Source organism: Miscanthus floridulus, chromosome 7 (assembly GCF_019320115.1).
Source record: "Miscanthus floridulus cultivar M001 chromosome 7, ASM1932011v1, whole genome shotgun sequence".
Lineage (NCBI taxonomy): Eukaryota > Viridiplantae > Streptophyta > Magnoliopsida > Poales > Poaceae > Miscanthus > Miscanthus floridulus.
In genome coordinates, this window is record NC_089586.1 from 6,336,263 (window position 1) to 6,353,881 (window position 17,619).

Below are 17,619 nucleotides of genomic sequence, written 5' to 3' on the forward strand. Positions count from 1 at the left end.
GTGCTACAGTGCCAAATACTAATTCCTAACCCCAATCTAAACAAGGCCCCAATAATGTCACAAGTGATTCATCGCTGATGACAGAACTAAGTATATTTAACCCAAGTGCATATTGGCTCTAAATGTTCGATATTTGGTAACAAGTGAAGGAACAAATATGTCTCACTTGTTGTTGCTGTGATGGTCACTGGTGTTTATAGAAACACTAAATAACCATACAAATGGTCATTGGTGATTGGTATCTAAGTACATAGCAAAAGAATGTATATAGAAAGGTCAAAACGTCTTGTAATTTAAAATAGAGAGAGTAATGTAAATACAGGTGTATTTTTTTTAAAAAAAAAGATTAAATTTAAGACAGTTTAACTTAAAAGACAAAACTAGAATGTTGGTACGCTGGCTGATGGATTTATAACCGGAAGATGTGTAATCTCAATAGTAGCAGTAGCAGCCTATCGTCGCATGTGACCGACTGACGGATGGAAGTGTATATACGGAGTACTTCCTACGTCCATAAAAAAGAATCATTCTCACTTCCAAAAAATCAATAATTTTTAATTTGACCAAATATATTTAACAAAATATTAATATTTATAGTATTTAATTAGTATCATTAGATAGATTGTTGAATATACTTTCATAATAAACTTATTTGGATACATAAATATTACACGTATTTTCTACAAACCTAGTTAAAGTTGAGAAAGTTTTATCAGCACGATTCGCGTAGCGACTGTTTTTCGTGTTGCAGTGTCAATGTGTCATACATATTATATATTGTCAGCGTCGTCGACTCCAAGTGGATGAATCTGGATCATCAGCTGGGAAAAGGTGCCTGTTTTGTGGGCGCCGTGCCGTGCCGTGCGATCAAAAGTGCGGACGTGTCTTGGTTTCGGTGGAGTGATGAAATAAAGGACGGGAGGACCCTGACGACGTGGCAGCTGCCGGACACTTGGAAAGCGTCGCAGCCACCAATTTCCATGCACCATGGATGAGTCGCTTCCCCTGCATTATTGTACTAGGAAGAATTGAATTTCCAAACAAATGCATCGTGTGATCATCTCATTGTTGCATTGCTTGCTTCTCTCTCCATCTTCTAGCTTTTAATTTCTGGCTTTGGTTGGTGCAAGTAGCTCGTCCCTATTGCACAATCAAGCTTACCTAGCTAGCTCCAAGACAATGACACATGCCTTCATTATTTGTTTCTTCCCTTCGATTAACATTGTTAATCCATGCATGGCCTGCCTTTGTGGGTCTCTGCTAGGATGGTCAATGACCAGGCATGCATGCATCCTCCGCTTCCTTACTGGGACTGTTTAGTTGCAGGGTTCAAAATTTCGCGAATTTTGGTAATTCTACTGGTGGCTGAAAGAAAAATCCAAACTTTTGTAATACACTAACACATGTGCTATATAACTAGAGACTCATATTCTCTATCGTTTACTATATCGTTTACTATATCGTTTACTATGTTCCATTCCATATCCTTCAGAAGGGATCTGTCTCTGTCTCTCTCTCTTTTTTAAAAAAAAGAAAGATAATGGTACTAGGATGGAGTAATAATAATATATAAGTTTGGCACCGCTCAATGCAATCATGAGATGACAGATGAGCTAGATCTCGATCCCTCCAGACGCTTCTGGCTAGAGTACGTACGTGAGAGGCCCGACATATATGCGTGCAGCTAATGATCTTTGTATGTAACGGTGTCAAACACATGACAAGCAGATGCAGCCATGGTATCGTCTCGATCATGAGTTGGTGTGTCTGGTTTGTATTGGTGTCTGTGTGTTCTCGCACTCCACCGCTGCCTGCATGCATGTCCACATGACAAGATGCATGTGGCGCGCTGGCATTGCGTATGCTATTCTACTAGCGAGGATGATGGATGGATCCCCATCGATCGTATGTATCATGCTGCTGTCTGCTCCATAGTCCATATATATATATATATATATATATATATATATATATATATATATATATATAGGACTGCGCTAAATAGTACCTAGGGTACTGATTATTATTTAGTACCCGACCCCTTCTGAGGCCCGCAGCCCACCAGCGCACCCGCAGCCCGCCTTCTGGCCTCCATTTTTCCCCCTCCCACGCTGATTTTTCACGCCGTTTTTTTCCTCCCACGCTGATTTTTTCACGTCTTTTTTTTACCCACACGTGCTTAGATGGTGCCTCCGTTCAGGACCCGGTCGCCGGTTTTTTTTCACTCACACGTGCTTAGGTGGTGCCTCCGTTCAGGTAGTTCTCGAAATGCCAAATGCTGATGGCCCATGTCCTCACGCCATGTCCTAAGTCCCCCCTTTACCCCCTTTTTTTATCTTTGGAATAAGCGTTATGGTCAATCCGATATGCAGCAACAAACGGACAAAATAGCACTTCATTTTTCAATCTCAGTTAATTTATAGCCCAAAGAATTTTAGTTATGATTAAACGTGAAAGTTTCTATTTCTAGAGTTCAAATGATCCAAAATTTTATAACCATAAATTACATTTTGCTTTCAAACAAATTTACTTTGTATAAGCAAATTTCAACGAACAAGCAAGACTTGTCCTTGCAATACAAAGCTTTTTGCAGGGTATAAGCACTTTCAAAAAACAAGAGCCATCAAAAGCCCAGAACCACTACATTAACATGTCCAATCGTGCATCTCAAACATGCGAACTACGAGGAGCCATGAGGCAGTGCGAGCACCTAGGTGCTCTTGGCACTCGAGGCCTCCATGGTGGTGCTCAGCAAACATCTTGCACAAGATCGTCCACTGTAGTGCCACACCATCACTCCAGGCATGGGATGCTGAAGAGGTGTTTGCCTCAGCAGCATTAGTATGGCTATACCGTCTTCTAAAACCTGCAAGATGGAGTAATGAGCTTAATAACAAGTGAAATAACCTCTTCTAAACATGATTATTTTTAGAATATAATCTTAAAAACAGGTTTTCTTGTGGGGGTAACATATCCAGTTAATTATCAAGATGATACCACATAAATATTAAAATTTTATAAGTCGTTATGCAAACTATTTCGATGTGAGCATATGACACTCTCCCCCATCTCCCTGTCTCATTGGCATTACCTCATAATCAATATATATGAATATATCTAAATGGATTTCTCTCTTGCAAAATCGAAACCAGCATAGCAGCATCACGAAAGGAAAAGATATCAAAGTTTACTGCAACACAGAGGAAGACAGAGTCAATGAGGGGAAGACAGGAGGAAGACACAAACTACCTGGGGCACACAAACATGGAGAAACTTTTGTCTCACTTGGCCATCAGCCCACAACCCCTCCTCATTCAGAACCTGAACTTCACAGCCATCAGCTCCGTCACTACCAAACCCACCAAGCCATGACAAGATCAAAAAAGTGAACTCTAGCCGCAGTGATGATCAGAAAAGGCATAAGCTGAATAAGTAAAGTCTCCGAGGCATAACTACTTGGATAGCTAGATGTTCAATCAAAATTGACCGAACTCTAGCCGCAGTGCTGATCAAGTTTCAAGTTTTAATTTCCATGCTTATGCATCGAGCAAAACATGAGCTGCTAATTAATCCACCACAGTTACTATATCACAGCAGCAACACTTAGTCATAAATTAAAATAGTACCAACTCTTGTGTCTCGGCATCAGTAGTTAACTGAATAAGTGATCCACTCAATTACAATTTTATTAATGAATCATACTATGGAACGTGCTTCTAAATAATATTTTTATTGTCACGTAGCAAGCTAGGATTTCTATGACCACCTGTTTTCTAGAATAATCCTTGTATCTATTTCTAGAAATGAATATTTATGGTCATAGCTAATTGGTTAACAAACCGTCTGGAGCTAACATGTTTTGCCCAACATTTCGTTGGTGACATTTGAGAACCAAAATAGAAGAGAGAGCCTGATAGTCTAGAAGAAAATGGTTTCTTCGAAAATTAGTCTACAATAAAATGGCTTCCCGGAGAAACCACAAAATACTCAACTTTAGAGCAATGAAGGGAAGAAGGCACACCAGTTCAACACACAGGTACTGCTCTCTTTCTGCTCGTTCCTGGCTGCATAAACAGGACAAGGATGAGACCAACATCGTCAGTCAGACAAATCAATTTTAGCATAGGTGGGCATGACAGGTTCAGATCCTGGTCCCAGAAGCACCATGCCTGCAGTGAAAATACTAATGGCATGGGCACATTGGAGATGAATTTTAGTGTTTCTCCAGCAATTGAACTATTCATAAATCATCAGTCTAACTATACACTCATGCATAAATTATAGAAAAAGTTAATATATCGTTGCTAGGCATTTGAACCAACATTTGACATGCAAGTTGTCAACACAAAACATTTTGCATGCAAGTTGTTGATTTCCACTCAAGCCAGTGTAATTCCTGATATAAAAGGTACCATAGATTCAGTTAAGCACTTGAATGAACATTTGACATGCAATCTATAATATACTAATAGAAGAACATTCTAGAAATAATACACACTGACATGAACAGTAGTTGAAATTGTAATGGCGAAATCTTATTAGACTGCGTCACTGAGCTAATACTTTTTTAAACCACATGAAACAAAAAAAAAGTTCAATATGGCGTCTTACACATGGTGCCTGTGGTTTGGGCACTAGTCAAAAGAGAGTGGAGAGGGAACCTTACATGCTGAACGCGCATAGAGAAGACTAATACAAAGAAATCCTCACGGACGCACATCATTTTACTTAAGACGAAAAATCAGCTCCAGGTTCAGGATATTCTAAGACTAAAACTTCAATGCATACATTCTCTATTTTCTGCAGAGATGCAAAATGAAGTCACTCAACTATATGGAGGGACATCTAATCCAATAGTAACCACATTCATGTTATTATTTCAATTGAACCACAAAAATCATCTCAGTTCACAGCTTTTCTTTAAAAAATGACCAAATTTGTGGGGGTCGAATTTGCCTGAGGCTAGGTTGGCGCCATCGGAGCAGGAGGGTTGTTATCGACATGCTTCGACATCAGTTGTGCAGCGACAGGAGCCACACTAGCATCTGGTCGCTCCTCACCACTCGTCTAGCGTACACGGATGTGAGCAGCGGAGGAGAACAGCTGCAACTTGGGGCGACCTTGGTGTCAAGAGGGGGGAACGAAATCCGAGAAGGTCTCCATGCGGGAGGACGCCATCAGCCACTGGCTAGCACATCCTGCAAACAAGATAAAATGTCCATGCCCTTTCAAAACCTGAAAGATGCATATAGCAAAGAAATAACCTTCTGATTATCTAATGTAGCATAATTAGTCACCCAAACAGATCACTTGACTATATTGATATGGCTAATTATCTAACGAAGCATACGTAGTGTCACGAACAAAAAAAATTGACATGATGAAAATTCAAGCATAATAAGTCACACCTACAAATTAGGAATATTAGAAAAAATGACCTTTGTGAGTGATCATGGAGTGTAGCTGGAGGAGGGTGCTTTGATGGAGAACGCCTGTGATTTGCAAACAGAACCTAAGAAAGAACAAAAGAGAATAAATAACACTGATGAAAATATTAGCTCTAACCACGAAGCATGATCAAAGATATTTATAGTAGTGGACTTTAAAATAGCATGTTGACTTCTGGCATCTGACAAAGGATGGGTCAATGAGTTAATAACCAAAAGCTAATCATCATTGAAGTTTGTTGAATCAAGCTGGCAGATAGCAAATACTAACATTTAATATCACAAAAATGCATACAAACAGATGACGCTGCAGGAGCACGTTTGATAAATATTGTCATTTCCCAATTTTCTAACCTCAAGGAACTGACATAAGAAATTAAGAAACGAACACATTAAGCAAAAGAGATTTGATAAACTGGAGAGATTAGTTGCACTGTTGCAGATCACAGTAGCATACGAGCTTAGTTCCTCTGGGCCAAAAGTGTAGGCTAAAGGAAATATGACCTGACCACTAAATCCTCCAAGGCAAGGCATAGGCAAATCGAAGAAATTTGGTTTCACTGTAGAAGTAAAGAATGCATCTAAATTGCTATCAGCCCACTGTGACCGCTGTTCCCACATAAAGCGCAGGAATGCTAGCGGAGAAACATCCTAACTAGTAGTAGTAGAATTCATGTAAAAACAAATAAACTAAAATGTTCAGACAGTGTAAAAAAAACAAATTCTAACTGTAAGGTGAAACTAACATGCAGCAACATTGATGCCTTTGCATAGAGTACACTGCTACTGACTAAAGGCAATCAATTACTAAAAGTTGCATTGCAATTGAGCACTTTACTCAGGGATGGGTTAACAGAGATACAACATCGTCCACTCCATCACTTCGAATCACAGACCATCCAGCAACATGAAATGCTTTGCCACCCATCAAAAAACAAAATATCATGCTGAAAAGGAAATGGTAAGCAGCGGAAGTTTACCATTAGAAAACTACTACTCCTAGACTCCCGACTCTGACAGGAAATTCTAATCATGAAATGCGTATCAAAGTGACAAGATACAGTGATGTACATATTTAAAGATGAGCATATGAGCAGTATACAAATGGTCTTGCAGGAAGCAAAGTGGCATGCATAATAGGATACGGAAATTTTAGAATACATGAGCATATGGTCAATAATGATCAGCTTTGGGATTCAAGAGCATATGAGCATCAGGTGCTCACACATGCAATTGTCAAAAGCATACCACAATGATTAACAGTTAGAAACCTTAAATCTGTAATATCAACAGGTGCATACATAGATCAAGATAGATAAGTCATAAAATCAATGCCAAATTTATGACTGGTGGAGACAGTGATAAGTCCAAAAAAGTGTAGAGCATTCTCCAGCATTCCTTTTTTGTGCTAGCGGCACGCCACTATTGCTGATGGAGTGTGCCTGCGCATACTTATTTGGCCAGCTAGCAGGAGACTTTTGATATAGTTCCATTAAGCATGACAGAGAACTCGGTGCAATTTTTAGATTATATGATGAAAAATGGAACTAGGACACATGACCAGGGATTCCTAATTACAGGACATAAAGGGTGTCAATAAACAGGGAGGAATCCTGGCAAAGATAGTTGGTACAAAAATCCAGTAGTAAGAGATAATCTCATGCTCTGCTCAGTTCACTAGGATGAAGACAACATAATCCCTTGATGAAGAGCAGCCTAAAAACCGGATAACGAGTCAAATTGGCGATTTATTTTCGGAAAATCAGTAACAATATGCAATACATTGATTTGTCTGAATACCACCCGGTGCAACAATAATAAAGGCAACAACAATGATAGCCGAACAGGGAACTTGTTGACCACAAAAAATTAAAAAAATGCAGCAAGACTGTACCTACAGGGTACATGCAATGCAATGATATGTGGCTACAATTGCCATCAATAAGCCTGAAAAATGAATGACAATCAAGTGACTGTTGTTGCATCCATTCATAAGATAATAAATATACAAGCATAATGCAACAAAAAATTTAGAGATTTAGACCTAGACTCAACCTTGCTGCTAGTGAAGAGGAGCTCCTGGCCGTGGTGGTTCCTCGACGACTGGGCTGACAAACGAACACTCGCATCAGACCAAGAGAAGCTCAAGGGATCGCATCCTGCACTCGAATCATCAAATCGAATCAAGAAGGGGAAGGTGAAGGGGAAGGGGAAGGGAAGGAGAAGATGCTGCAAATGAGGAGCTGGGGAAGGGGATCTGGAGGAGGGGCACCTGGATCTGCCACCATTGTTGCAGGAGCACATGCAGGAGCGGCAGTGGCGGCGGACTGACGGCGTCGCCAGGCGAGTCGCTACTCCTTTCTCCGGGAGTTTGTGACGGGGGCTGACGATGAGTCACAGGCGAGCACAGGAGGCTGACGCACGGGAGTGGGAGAATGGAGAAGCCGCCGATACAGCCGGGTGATGGGGATCAGATGATCCCTAGGCCTACTACCCTAGATCCGTCGCTGGCGAGGGGATGAAGGCTCAACACGTCAAACGCCGGGATGCAGGACGGGGCGGAGGAACGCTGCGGAGGGGCCATGCGGGTAAAACGCCGCCGCCGCCGCTGCTGGTGGAGAAGATGGAGGGAGGGAGGAGGTGGTGGATCAAGGATGGGAGTAGGTGGAGCTGGACGTCGCCGGCTCGCTGCCAGTTGCGGATGGGCAGAGGGCGCCGTCACACCGCCGAGCAGAGGAGGAACTGCCGCTGCCCACGATAGGAAAAAAAAAGGAGGAGGACGAACAAAAATAAATGGGTGAAAAAAAACACAGAGAAAAAAAAGGGGCAGGCATCGTGGAGGAAAGGAAGGCGGGGTCGGTCGCGCTGGGTGGGTGGGGTACTGGGGTGGCTCGGCGAATCGAAATCGGTTGGCGGCGGGGTGACTCGGGTACTGAATATTAATTATTACCTAGGGTACAATATAGAAATACTATATATATATATATATATATATATATATATATATATATATATATATATAGATATATATATATATATATATATATATATATATATATATATATATATATATATATATATATATATATATATATATATATATATATATATATATATATATATATATATATATATATATATGACCAGACAATGCCGCCACTTGGCTGGCATGCGTGACCAAACAAAACAAGCAATTATTTCATTTCATTAAGAAAAAAAAAGAGTTCAATACAAATAAACTCGAGGAGACAACGCACGGTACATGTATACAAACAAGCACGTCAAATTAAAAAACGTGACGGGGCGCGGCCGGGGGTGGCTACGGCGGCTGGCTTGGCCAGCCAGCTCGCGGAGGCGGCGGCCAAGTCAGGCCTGGCACGCGCTCGCCTTCCTCAGCGCCTGCCGAGCGTCGTCGCCAAGTTCGGTTTGCAGCGTTGCTCTCTGGGTAAGCTTCCCTAGGCATATGAAATCCGGGTGGAAACCCTGTCTGGCTGTTGCTCCAGGCCGGTGACGACGGCGCAAATCGTTGTATCCCTCTCTGGAGGCGTCACTGTAGACTCTAGCTCCTGCTATTGCGAATGCCAATCTGAGCTGCTACATCCGGTTCTGTCTGAATCGCCCGGGGGCTCGGGGGCTCCTGTCGGGTTCATAAACCCAGGGTCCCTCGGGGACCGGCTTCCACGCCAAGGCTCAGCCCAGAAGAACGGCCTTTTTTTCTTCTGGACCGGCACAAGAGTCTGAACTCAATAGACCGGAGCACTCGCTTCAGGCCTAGGCCGCCTTCGGCCCATCTCTCCGACCGGAGCACTAGCTCAGGCTCAGGCCAGCTCCGAACGCCCTCTCCGATCAGAGCGCTAGCGTCAGGCCCCGTCCGCCTCCGCACGGCCTCCACTCGGAAAGCCTGATCCGAGGACCGCCTCCGACTCCGATCCCGTGTCTCCGACCGGGATTCATAGAAAACCCTGCTCATCGCTATTCTCCGACTGGGGACCATCCGACCGGGGATGCCCGCTCGTAAAGAATCAGAAGGCGTGAGAAGAAAGGCAAGGCATGGCTCACAAGTCAAAACCACTGTACCAGGGACCATACCCTGCACGGAACAGTGCTCTGCAGCCACCCTGACACAAAGTATTGTAGGGGCCGCTAGAAACTCCCATATGGTAAGCCCCCTCCGCGTGTCTCTGGACACCGATTGCAGTATGGGCTCCAGGATTTGCCATACCGGATGAACATAGCACAGCTCCTCACATGCCACGAGGCATCCAGAAGTGTTCTGCAGGTACCGGCGTCCATCCTTCCTGAAGAAGATATCTCGACCCCCGTGCACATCTGACATCCTACAACGACATCGACAGTATTGGGAGGCTTCAACCATTATCCAGTTTTCATCACCGTAGGCAGTAAGGCTTAGAAATATCTGTACTCTCTCCCTCTCACCTGTAAAGAGCCATCCTCTTCATCTATAAAAGGGGATGCGCTCCCTCCAACCAGAGGATATCGACTTCTTCAAGCCCAGACTCACTAGATCGACATCAACGCTCCCAACCATAGGACCGCCAAGTTCCGACCGCGACCTTTCCGGTCAGAGCCGATCGAACCTCTTGTACACCCACTTCTTCCTTCTTCTCGTTTGTACCCCCACTACAGACTTTGAGCACCTGGGCTCAGGAATAAAGTCGCCGACCGACCCCGACTGGACGTAGGGTACGTTGTCTGAACCAGTATAAATTCTGTGTCATTGAGTGCTAGGCCACCTCCGATCACAACGTACAGTAAAACTACAAATATTTACTAGTTGGTCACTTTCTGCACCGACATAAATATTACACGTATTTTTTACAAACTTAGTTAAAGTTAAAAGTTGAGAAAGTTTGATGAGCACGATTCGCGTAGCACTGTTTTTTTTTTTGATCGAGGGAGTACGTGGCCACGTGTTTCATTGTCATACAGATTTTATTGTCAGCGTCGTCGACTGCAGGTGGATGAATCTGGATCATCAGCTGGGAAAAGGTGCCTGTTTTGTGGGCGGCGTGCCGTGCCGTGCGATCAAAAGTGCGGACGTGTCTTGGTTTTGGTGGAGTGATGAAATGAAGGACGGGAGGACCCTGACGACGTGGCAGCTGCCGGACACTTGGAAAGCGTCGCAGCCACCAATTTCCATAGCATGCATGGTGGCCACTCAATCCATCGGTCACCTGCCTGCTGTTGGTGGCGCCTCTAGCTAGCTAGTGTAGGAGCAGGGACTCCATAATTCTTGTACCGAGAGACTGATGCATCATGGATGAGTCGCTTCCCCTGCATTATTGTACTAGGAAGAATTGAATTTCCAAACAAATGCATCGTGTGATCATCTCATTGTTGCATTGCTTGCTTCTCTCTCCATCTTCTAGCTTTTAATTTCTGGCTTTGGTTGGTGCAAGTAGCTCGTCCCTATTGCACAATCAAGCTTACCTAGCTAGCTCCAAGACAATGACACATGCCTTCATTATTTGTTTCTTCCCTTCGATTAACATTGTAAATCCATGCATGGCCTGCCTTTGTGGGTCTCTGCTATGATGGTCAATGACCAGGCATGCATGCATCCTCCGCTTCCTTACTGGGACTGTTTAGTTGCAGGGTTCAAAATTTCGCGAATTTTGGTAATTCTACTGGTGGCTCAAAGAAAAATCCAAACTTTTGTAATACACTAACACATGTGCTGTATAACTAGAGACTCATATTCTCTATCGTTTACTATGTTCCATTCCATATCCTTCATAAGGGATCTGTCTCTCTCTCTCTTTTTAAAAAAAGAAAGATAATGGTACTAGGATGGAGTAATAATAATACTCCCTCCGTTCCTTAATATAAGTCATATAGTTTTTAGCACCAATATTAACACATGGTTGGGGAAGGATGTGAGATCGAGGAAAAAAAGAAAAATTTGGTCATCTTCTCTCTCCCAATCAGATTGCTTTCTAAATCTAAGTGATTGGTTGAGGCATGTGCTATGTACGGTGGGAAGGTTTTCAAACTAATCGGCGTGGGAGCTTATACGTACCTATATTTAAAAAAAAATAGAAATCTATATGGTTATATTAAGGAACGGAGGAAGTATATAAGTTTGGCACCGCTCAATGCAATCATGAGATGAGCTAGATCTCGATCCCTCCATACGCTTCTGGCTAGAGTACGTACGTGAGAGGCCCGGCATATATACGTGCAGCTAATGATCTGTGTATGTAACGGTGTCAAACACATGACAAGCAGATGCAGCCATGGTATCGTCTCGATCATGAGTTGGTGTGTCTGGTTTGTATTGGTGTTTGTGTGTTCTCGCACCACTAGTAGAGAAATAATTTTTGATCTCATCTTAAAATTTGATTTTAGTTCCGGTATTTTTCGCACCCAGGAGTAGACAGACCTTTAGTCCCGGTTTATAGCTCCAACCGGAACTAAAGGTCCCTACCCAACGGCTACTGCGGTAGGCTTTTGCTGCAGGGGACCTTTAGTCTCGGTTGGAGCTACCAACCGGGACTAAAGGTTCACTTTTATTCCTGGTTTGTACCTCCAACCGGGAGTAAAAGTCTACTCCCGTCTGGAGGCTCTGTTCGGGACTAGAAAGGGACATTTAGTCCCGGTTTATGTATACAACCGGGACTACAGTTCCCCTCCTATATACCCATTGTTGCTCTCCGAGCCCGAGCCACTTCGAGCTCAGTGTTCTTGCTTCATCGCCAGCCTCTCTTCTTCCTCATCACCGGTGATCACAAGATTTCTTTCATTTCTCCATCGGTTCTAAAGATTACCAACTTTATACTCTCATGTTTCATCAGTAGCTTATTTCATTTTGTGGACTAGATATATATGGGTTTTTTATGGTAGATTTTTTTATTTATAAGCCATTTAAGCTCAAAATGACTTTAAAGTTTGCATATTTGGATGCAGGAAGGTTAAAGTAGTTATTCAAAACTAGTATTGAGCTTTCATTTCTAGCATGCATAGCCCACTTCATGCTTTAGAAATATAGAGAATTTTAGAGTTTTTTTTAATTTTATTTGTTTATAAAATGAGAAATTTATATTATATTAAAAATAAGTATAGAGAGTAGATGTCAACTGCTTCCGGGTCCTCGGACTCTCATTGGGTTACAAAGCGACTGAGGCCGGACCTCCCTCTCATTGCATGCGGCAAGTGTGAGGAGAAGATTGTGATGGAGTACCGGGTGAGGAAGGAGTGTCCCAACAAGGGCCGTATCTTCTACAAGTGTCCGGATCACAATATGAGTTATTTTGTCGTATTTGATGATTATGGTTAATTTATACTTATTTTCATGATGATTGTGATTAAAGTTCTAATTTTTTGTTTTAATTTCAGTGGGATGGCACTGGATGTTCAGGCTGGTACTGGGAGGAAGAGTATGTTGAACACGTGCAAAACTCTCTTGCACAGGCGGTTACGGCGGCTGGTGAGGCAGTGATCCTGCGAAAGAAGCCCATAGATATTGAACAAACGCATGATCTGTCTGTTTTAGTTGGGATTGGTCTCGAAATCCTTATGCTGCTGAAGTGCATTTTAGCTTTAGTTTTTTTAGTGATAGTTGGGATTGTCTACATTGTAGCGAGACTTTTATAAATTAATACCTTGTGTGGTGGCATGCATGTCGTGTAATTAACTAATTATGTTCTAGGTTTTAATATGGTATGTATGTCATGTAATGCAGATGAGACGGTATTGGATGTACAATGCTGATCGCCGCTCCCAAGAGTTCATTGAGGGCGTGCATTCTTTCTTACGTGTGGCCGAGGCAAATAAACGCGATGGTTTCATGTGCTGCCCATGTGTCATATGTAAGAATTTGAAGGAATATGCTAGCTCAAGGAGTCTTTATTCACACTTGTTGAAGTCGGGTTTCATGCCAAACTATATTTGTTGGACGAAGCACGGAGAAACCAGGGTTGTAATGGAAGAAGGTAAAAAAGAACAATGGGACGATGATGACATTATTGCTGAATATGGGGCCTTCAATGATACTGTAATGGGGGAAGCTGAAGAAGAGGTAGGGGCAGAAGATGAGCCTGCTGATGATCTTAGTCAGGCCATTCGTGACGCACGAAGAGAATGCGAAAGTGAAAAGGAGAAGATCAAGTTCGAGCGCATGCTAGAGGATCACAAGAAATTGCTATACCCAACTTGTGATGCAGGGCAGAAAAAATTGGGTACCACACTGGAATTGCTGCAATGAAAGGCAAAGAATGGTTCTGACAAGGGATTTGGGGAGTTACTGAAAATCCAAAAGAAGATGCTTCCGAAGGATAACGAATTGCCCGCCACTACGTATGAAGCAAAACAGGTAGTCTGCCCTTTGGGATTAGAAATCCAAAAGATACATGCATGTCCCAATGACTGCATCCTCTACCATGGCGAGGAGTACAAGAAGTTAGATGCATGCCTGGTATGTCATGCATCGCGGTATAAGATCAGGCGAGATGACCCTGGTGATGTTGAGGGCGAATGTCCCACGAAGAAAATCCCTGCCAAGATTATGTGGTATGCTCCTATAATACCACACTTGAAACGTCTGTTCAAAAACAAAGACCATGCAAAGTTGTTACGATGACACAAAGAAGACCGTAAGGTAGACAATATGTTGAGATACCCTGCTAATGGGTCCTAGTGAAGAGCAATCGATAGAGAATTCCCGGAGTTTGCAAATGACGCAAGAAACTTAAGGTTTGCTTTAAGTACGGATGGTATGAATCCTTTCAGGGAGCAGAGCAGTAGTGAAAGATCCTAATATGGCTAGAGGGGGGTGAATAGCCTATTTAAAATTCTATAAATCAACTAGAGCAATTTGATTAGTATGACAAATGGCGTAATGCAAACTTGCTCTAGCTCTACAAAGGTTGCAAGCCACCTATCCAACAATTCTAGTTGTAATGATTACTTAGGCACCCAAACTTGCTATGTAACTATTCACTAAGAGTTCTCAACCTTGCTACTCTAAAGAGCTCAACTAGATGAGAGTAAATAGTAAAGCAAGCTCTCAATTCTAATTACACTAAAGAGCTTGTATCAACTAGTTTGTAAGAATATAAATAAGTGAGTAGGGTGATTATACCGACGTGTAGGGGATGAACCAATCACAAGATGAATATATATCCAATCACCGAGAGAATGCCAAAGACAAGAGACAATCGATTTTTCTCCCGAGGTTCACGTGCTTGCCAACACGCTACGTCCCTGTTGTGTCGACCAACACTTGGTGGTTCGGCGGCTAAGAGGTGTTTCACAAACCTCATCCATACGATAGGACACCGCAAGAACCGACCCATAAGTGAGGTAACTCAATGACACGAGCAATTTACTAGAGTTACCTTTCGGCACTTCGTCGGGAAGGTACAACTCCCCTTACAATCACCGAAGGCGGCCACGTACAATCACCAACTCGTGCCGATCCTCCACCGCTGCTCCAACCGTCTAGGTGGTGGCAACCACAAAGAGTAACAAGCGAAATCCGCAGCGCAACACGAATACCAAGTGCCTCTAGATGCAATCACTCAAGCAATGCACTTGAATTATCTCCCAATCTCACAATGATGATGGATCAATGATGGAGATGAGTGGGAGGGCTTTGGCTAAGCTCACAAGGTTGCTATGTCAATGAAAATGTGCAAGAGTTGGAGCTTCAGCCGGCCATGGGGCTTAAATAGAAGCCCCATGGAATAGAGCCGTTATACCCCTTCACTGGACAAAACGCGCTCTGACCGGACGCTCCGGTCAGACTGACCGGACGCTGGCCCTCAGCGTCCGGTCGTTCGATGGACACCACGCATCACTGGCTTCAAATGCTGTTTGTCAGATTTCAACGGCTACGAAGCTGACCGGACGCTCCAGCAGAACTGACCGGACGCTGAAGCCCCAGCGTCCGATCGTTTCTAGTAAGCTCTCTGAGGCGTATTTCTTCGACCAGACGCGTCCGGTCCACCTTGACCGGACATAGTCCAGCATCCAGTGGTTAACCCTAGGCACAGTGCCGTCTTATCAGTTCGACCGGACGCATGCAGCCAGCGTCCGGTGCTTTCAGACCCAGCGTCCGATCAGTTGACCGATGCCAGCGTCTTCGCGACCAACTCCACTTCAACTCTAACTTCTTCACCCTTGCTCAAATATGCCAACCATCAAGTGTATCACCTTGTGCACATGTGTTAGCATATTTTCACAAATGTTTTCAAGGGGTGTTAGCACTTCACTAGATCCTAAATGCATATGCAATGAATTAGAGCGTCTAGTGGCACTTTGATAACCGCATTTTGATACGAGTTACACTCCTCTTAATAGTACGGCTATCTATCCTAAATATGATCACACTCATTAAGTGTCTTGATCACTAAAACAAAATGGCTCCTACATTTTATACCTTTGCCTTAAGCCTTTTGTTTTTCTCTTTCTTCTTTTCCAAGTTTAAGCATTTGACCATCACCATGCCATCACCATTGTCATGATCTTTACCATTACTTCATCACTTGGAGTAGTGCTACCTATCTCATAATCATCTTGATAAACTAGGTTAGCACTTAGGGTTTCATCAATTAACCAAAACCAAACTAGAGCTTTCAATCTCCCCCTTTTTGGTAATTGATGACAACCCTTATACAAAGATATGAATTAAAGTTCATTTGAATCCATGTTGCTTGCCCAAGCATATTTACCATGTGTAAAGGATATGGACAAGTTTCATGAACTTCAAATGGTAGCAATTGCTCCCCCTACATATATGCTAAGGGTTTGGATTAAAGTTTGCACATATGCTTAGATAGGAAATATAGGAGTCAATTTCTACCAAATGATGCTAAGGTATAAGAAATGGACCTTTGAAGCATGATATCAATCGGAGTGCACCATTATACCATCCTTAGCACCATTAGTAACTAGACATACACAAAAACTAGAATACCCCATGAGATCAATATTACAAATAAGGGTCTAGTTTCCATAGAAAGAACATAAGTCTAGTTACTTAGCCTATGCATGCTAGTTTTTCATTTCAACATTCAAACCTACAACTAGCATACACCACACAAGCATGGATTTTTTAAATTAAAACTTATGCCATGCAAGCAAACATATGTAATGCTCATTCAAATGCACCATACAAGTTTATGAGCTTGCTCCCCCTATTTGTATGCTCAAAATTTTAATTGATCCCCTTTCTTTGTTTCTATCTTTGTACACTATTTCTCCCCTTTTGTCATCAATGATCACAAAGGCTTGCAAGCCCACAAACATGTCATATGCTACCACTACATCATTTCAAACATACAAGCAATAGTGGTACCATACAAGCATCAAATTCATTTGATTTTCATGAATGAGCCTAGGACATGATAGGAATGACTAGATGCACTAAACAAGTCCTTAGCAATGGATGGATGACATGTCAATCAACTTTACCTTGGATTGCTCGAAGGAGAGGCATGTCATATAATAGGGGTGCATCAACACATATTGGAGAAGTCAAGTATGTTCAATTCATTCCTTAACTTGCAAAACCTCTTCTCATCAAGTGGCTTGATGAATATGTCGGCAAGTTGATCTTCGGCGCCCACACTCTCTATGCAAATGTCCCTTTTTTGTTGGTGATCTCTTATGAAGTGATGACAGACATCTATATGCTTTGTTCTTGAGTGTTGAACCGGGTTGTTGGTGAGCTTGACAGCACTTTCATTGTCACATAGCAATGGCACTTGCTTGAACTTGATTCCAAAGTCACTCAAGGTAGCCTTCATCCAAAGTAATTGAGCACAACAACTACCGGCCGAAATATACTCTGCTTCGGCGGTTGAAAGTGCTACACTATTTTGCTTCTTTGATGACCAAGATACAAGTGATCTTCCCAATAGTTGACATGTGCCCGATGTGCTCTTTCTCTCAACTTTGCATCCCGCATAATCGGAGTCCGAATATCCAATCAACTCAAATCTTGCTCCTTTGGGATACCATAATCCAACATGTTGTGTATGCTTTAAATACCTCAATATTCTCTTAGTTGCCTTCAAATGACTTTCTCTTGGTGAGGCTTGAAATCTCGCACACATGCATACACTAAACATCACATCCGGCCTTGATGCGGTCACATAGAGTAGGCTTCCAATCATAGACCGATATATCTTTTGATCCATCATGTTGCCAT

At 42.7% G+C, this 17,619-nt stretch overlaps 1 protein-coding gene across 15 annotated transcripts; it reads right to left on the reverse strand.

Annotated features, from left to right (window-relative positions):
• Window positions 1-2,488: 2,488 nt before the first annotated feature.
• LOC136466472 (uncharacterized) lies at window positions 2,489-8,250 on the reverse strand. Of its 15 annotated transcripts, none has more exons than XR_010761347.1 (7): window positions 7,720-8,250; window positions 7,503-7,555; window positions 7,342-7,394; window positions 5,439-5,512; window positions 4,957-5,198; window positions 3,250-4,064; window positions 2,489-2,866 (listed from the first exon to the last, which is right to left on the reverse strand). XR_010761347.1 is itself a non-coding variant. In XM_066464893.1 (7 exons), exons 4-7 carry the CDS (start codon window positions 5,001-5,003, stop codon window positions 2,711-2,713), a joined length of 318 nt encoding a protein of 105 aa, XP_066320990.1. In that variant the 5' UTR covers window positions 5,004-5,198; window positions 5,439-5,512; window positions 7,503-7,606; window positions 7,720-8,247; the 3' UTR covers window positions 2,489-2,710. The 15 variants fall into 15 exon arrangements, 2 of the variants coding, with proteins under 2 accessions (XP_066320990.1, XP_066320989.1); XR_010761352.1 differs by lacking the exon at window positions 7,342-7,394 and having other exon boundaries at window positions 3,250-3,321; window positions 4,022-4,060; window positions 7,503-7,606; XR_010761346.1 differs by lacking the exon at window positions 7,342-7,394 and having other exon boundaries at window positions 3,250-3,349; window positions 4,022-4,060; window positions 7,503-7,606.
• Between the last annotated feature and the right edge of the window lie 9,369 nt (window positions 8,251-17,619).

What these genes read in the sequence shown, in the direction of transcription:
- LOC136466472 (XM_066464892.1), bottom strand. Translation starts at nt 5,003, where the DNA reads ATGTCGATAACAACCCTCCTGCTCCGATGGCGCCAACCTAGCCTCAG. An exon ending in TGGCGCCAACCTAGCCTCAG is followed by an intron (nt 4,065 to 4,956) that starts GCAAATTCGACC and finishes CTGTTTATGCAG; the next exon opens with CCAGGAACGAGCAGAAAGAG. An exon ending in TCCATGTTTGTGTGCCCCAG is followed by an intron (nt 2,867 to 3,249) that starts GTAGTTTGTGTC and finishes TCCATCTTGCAG; the next exon opens with GTTTTAGAAGACGGTATAGC.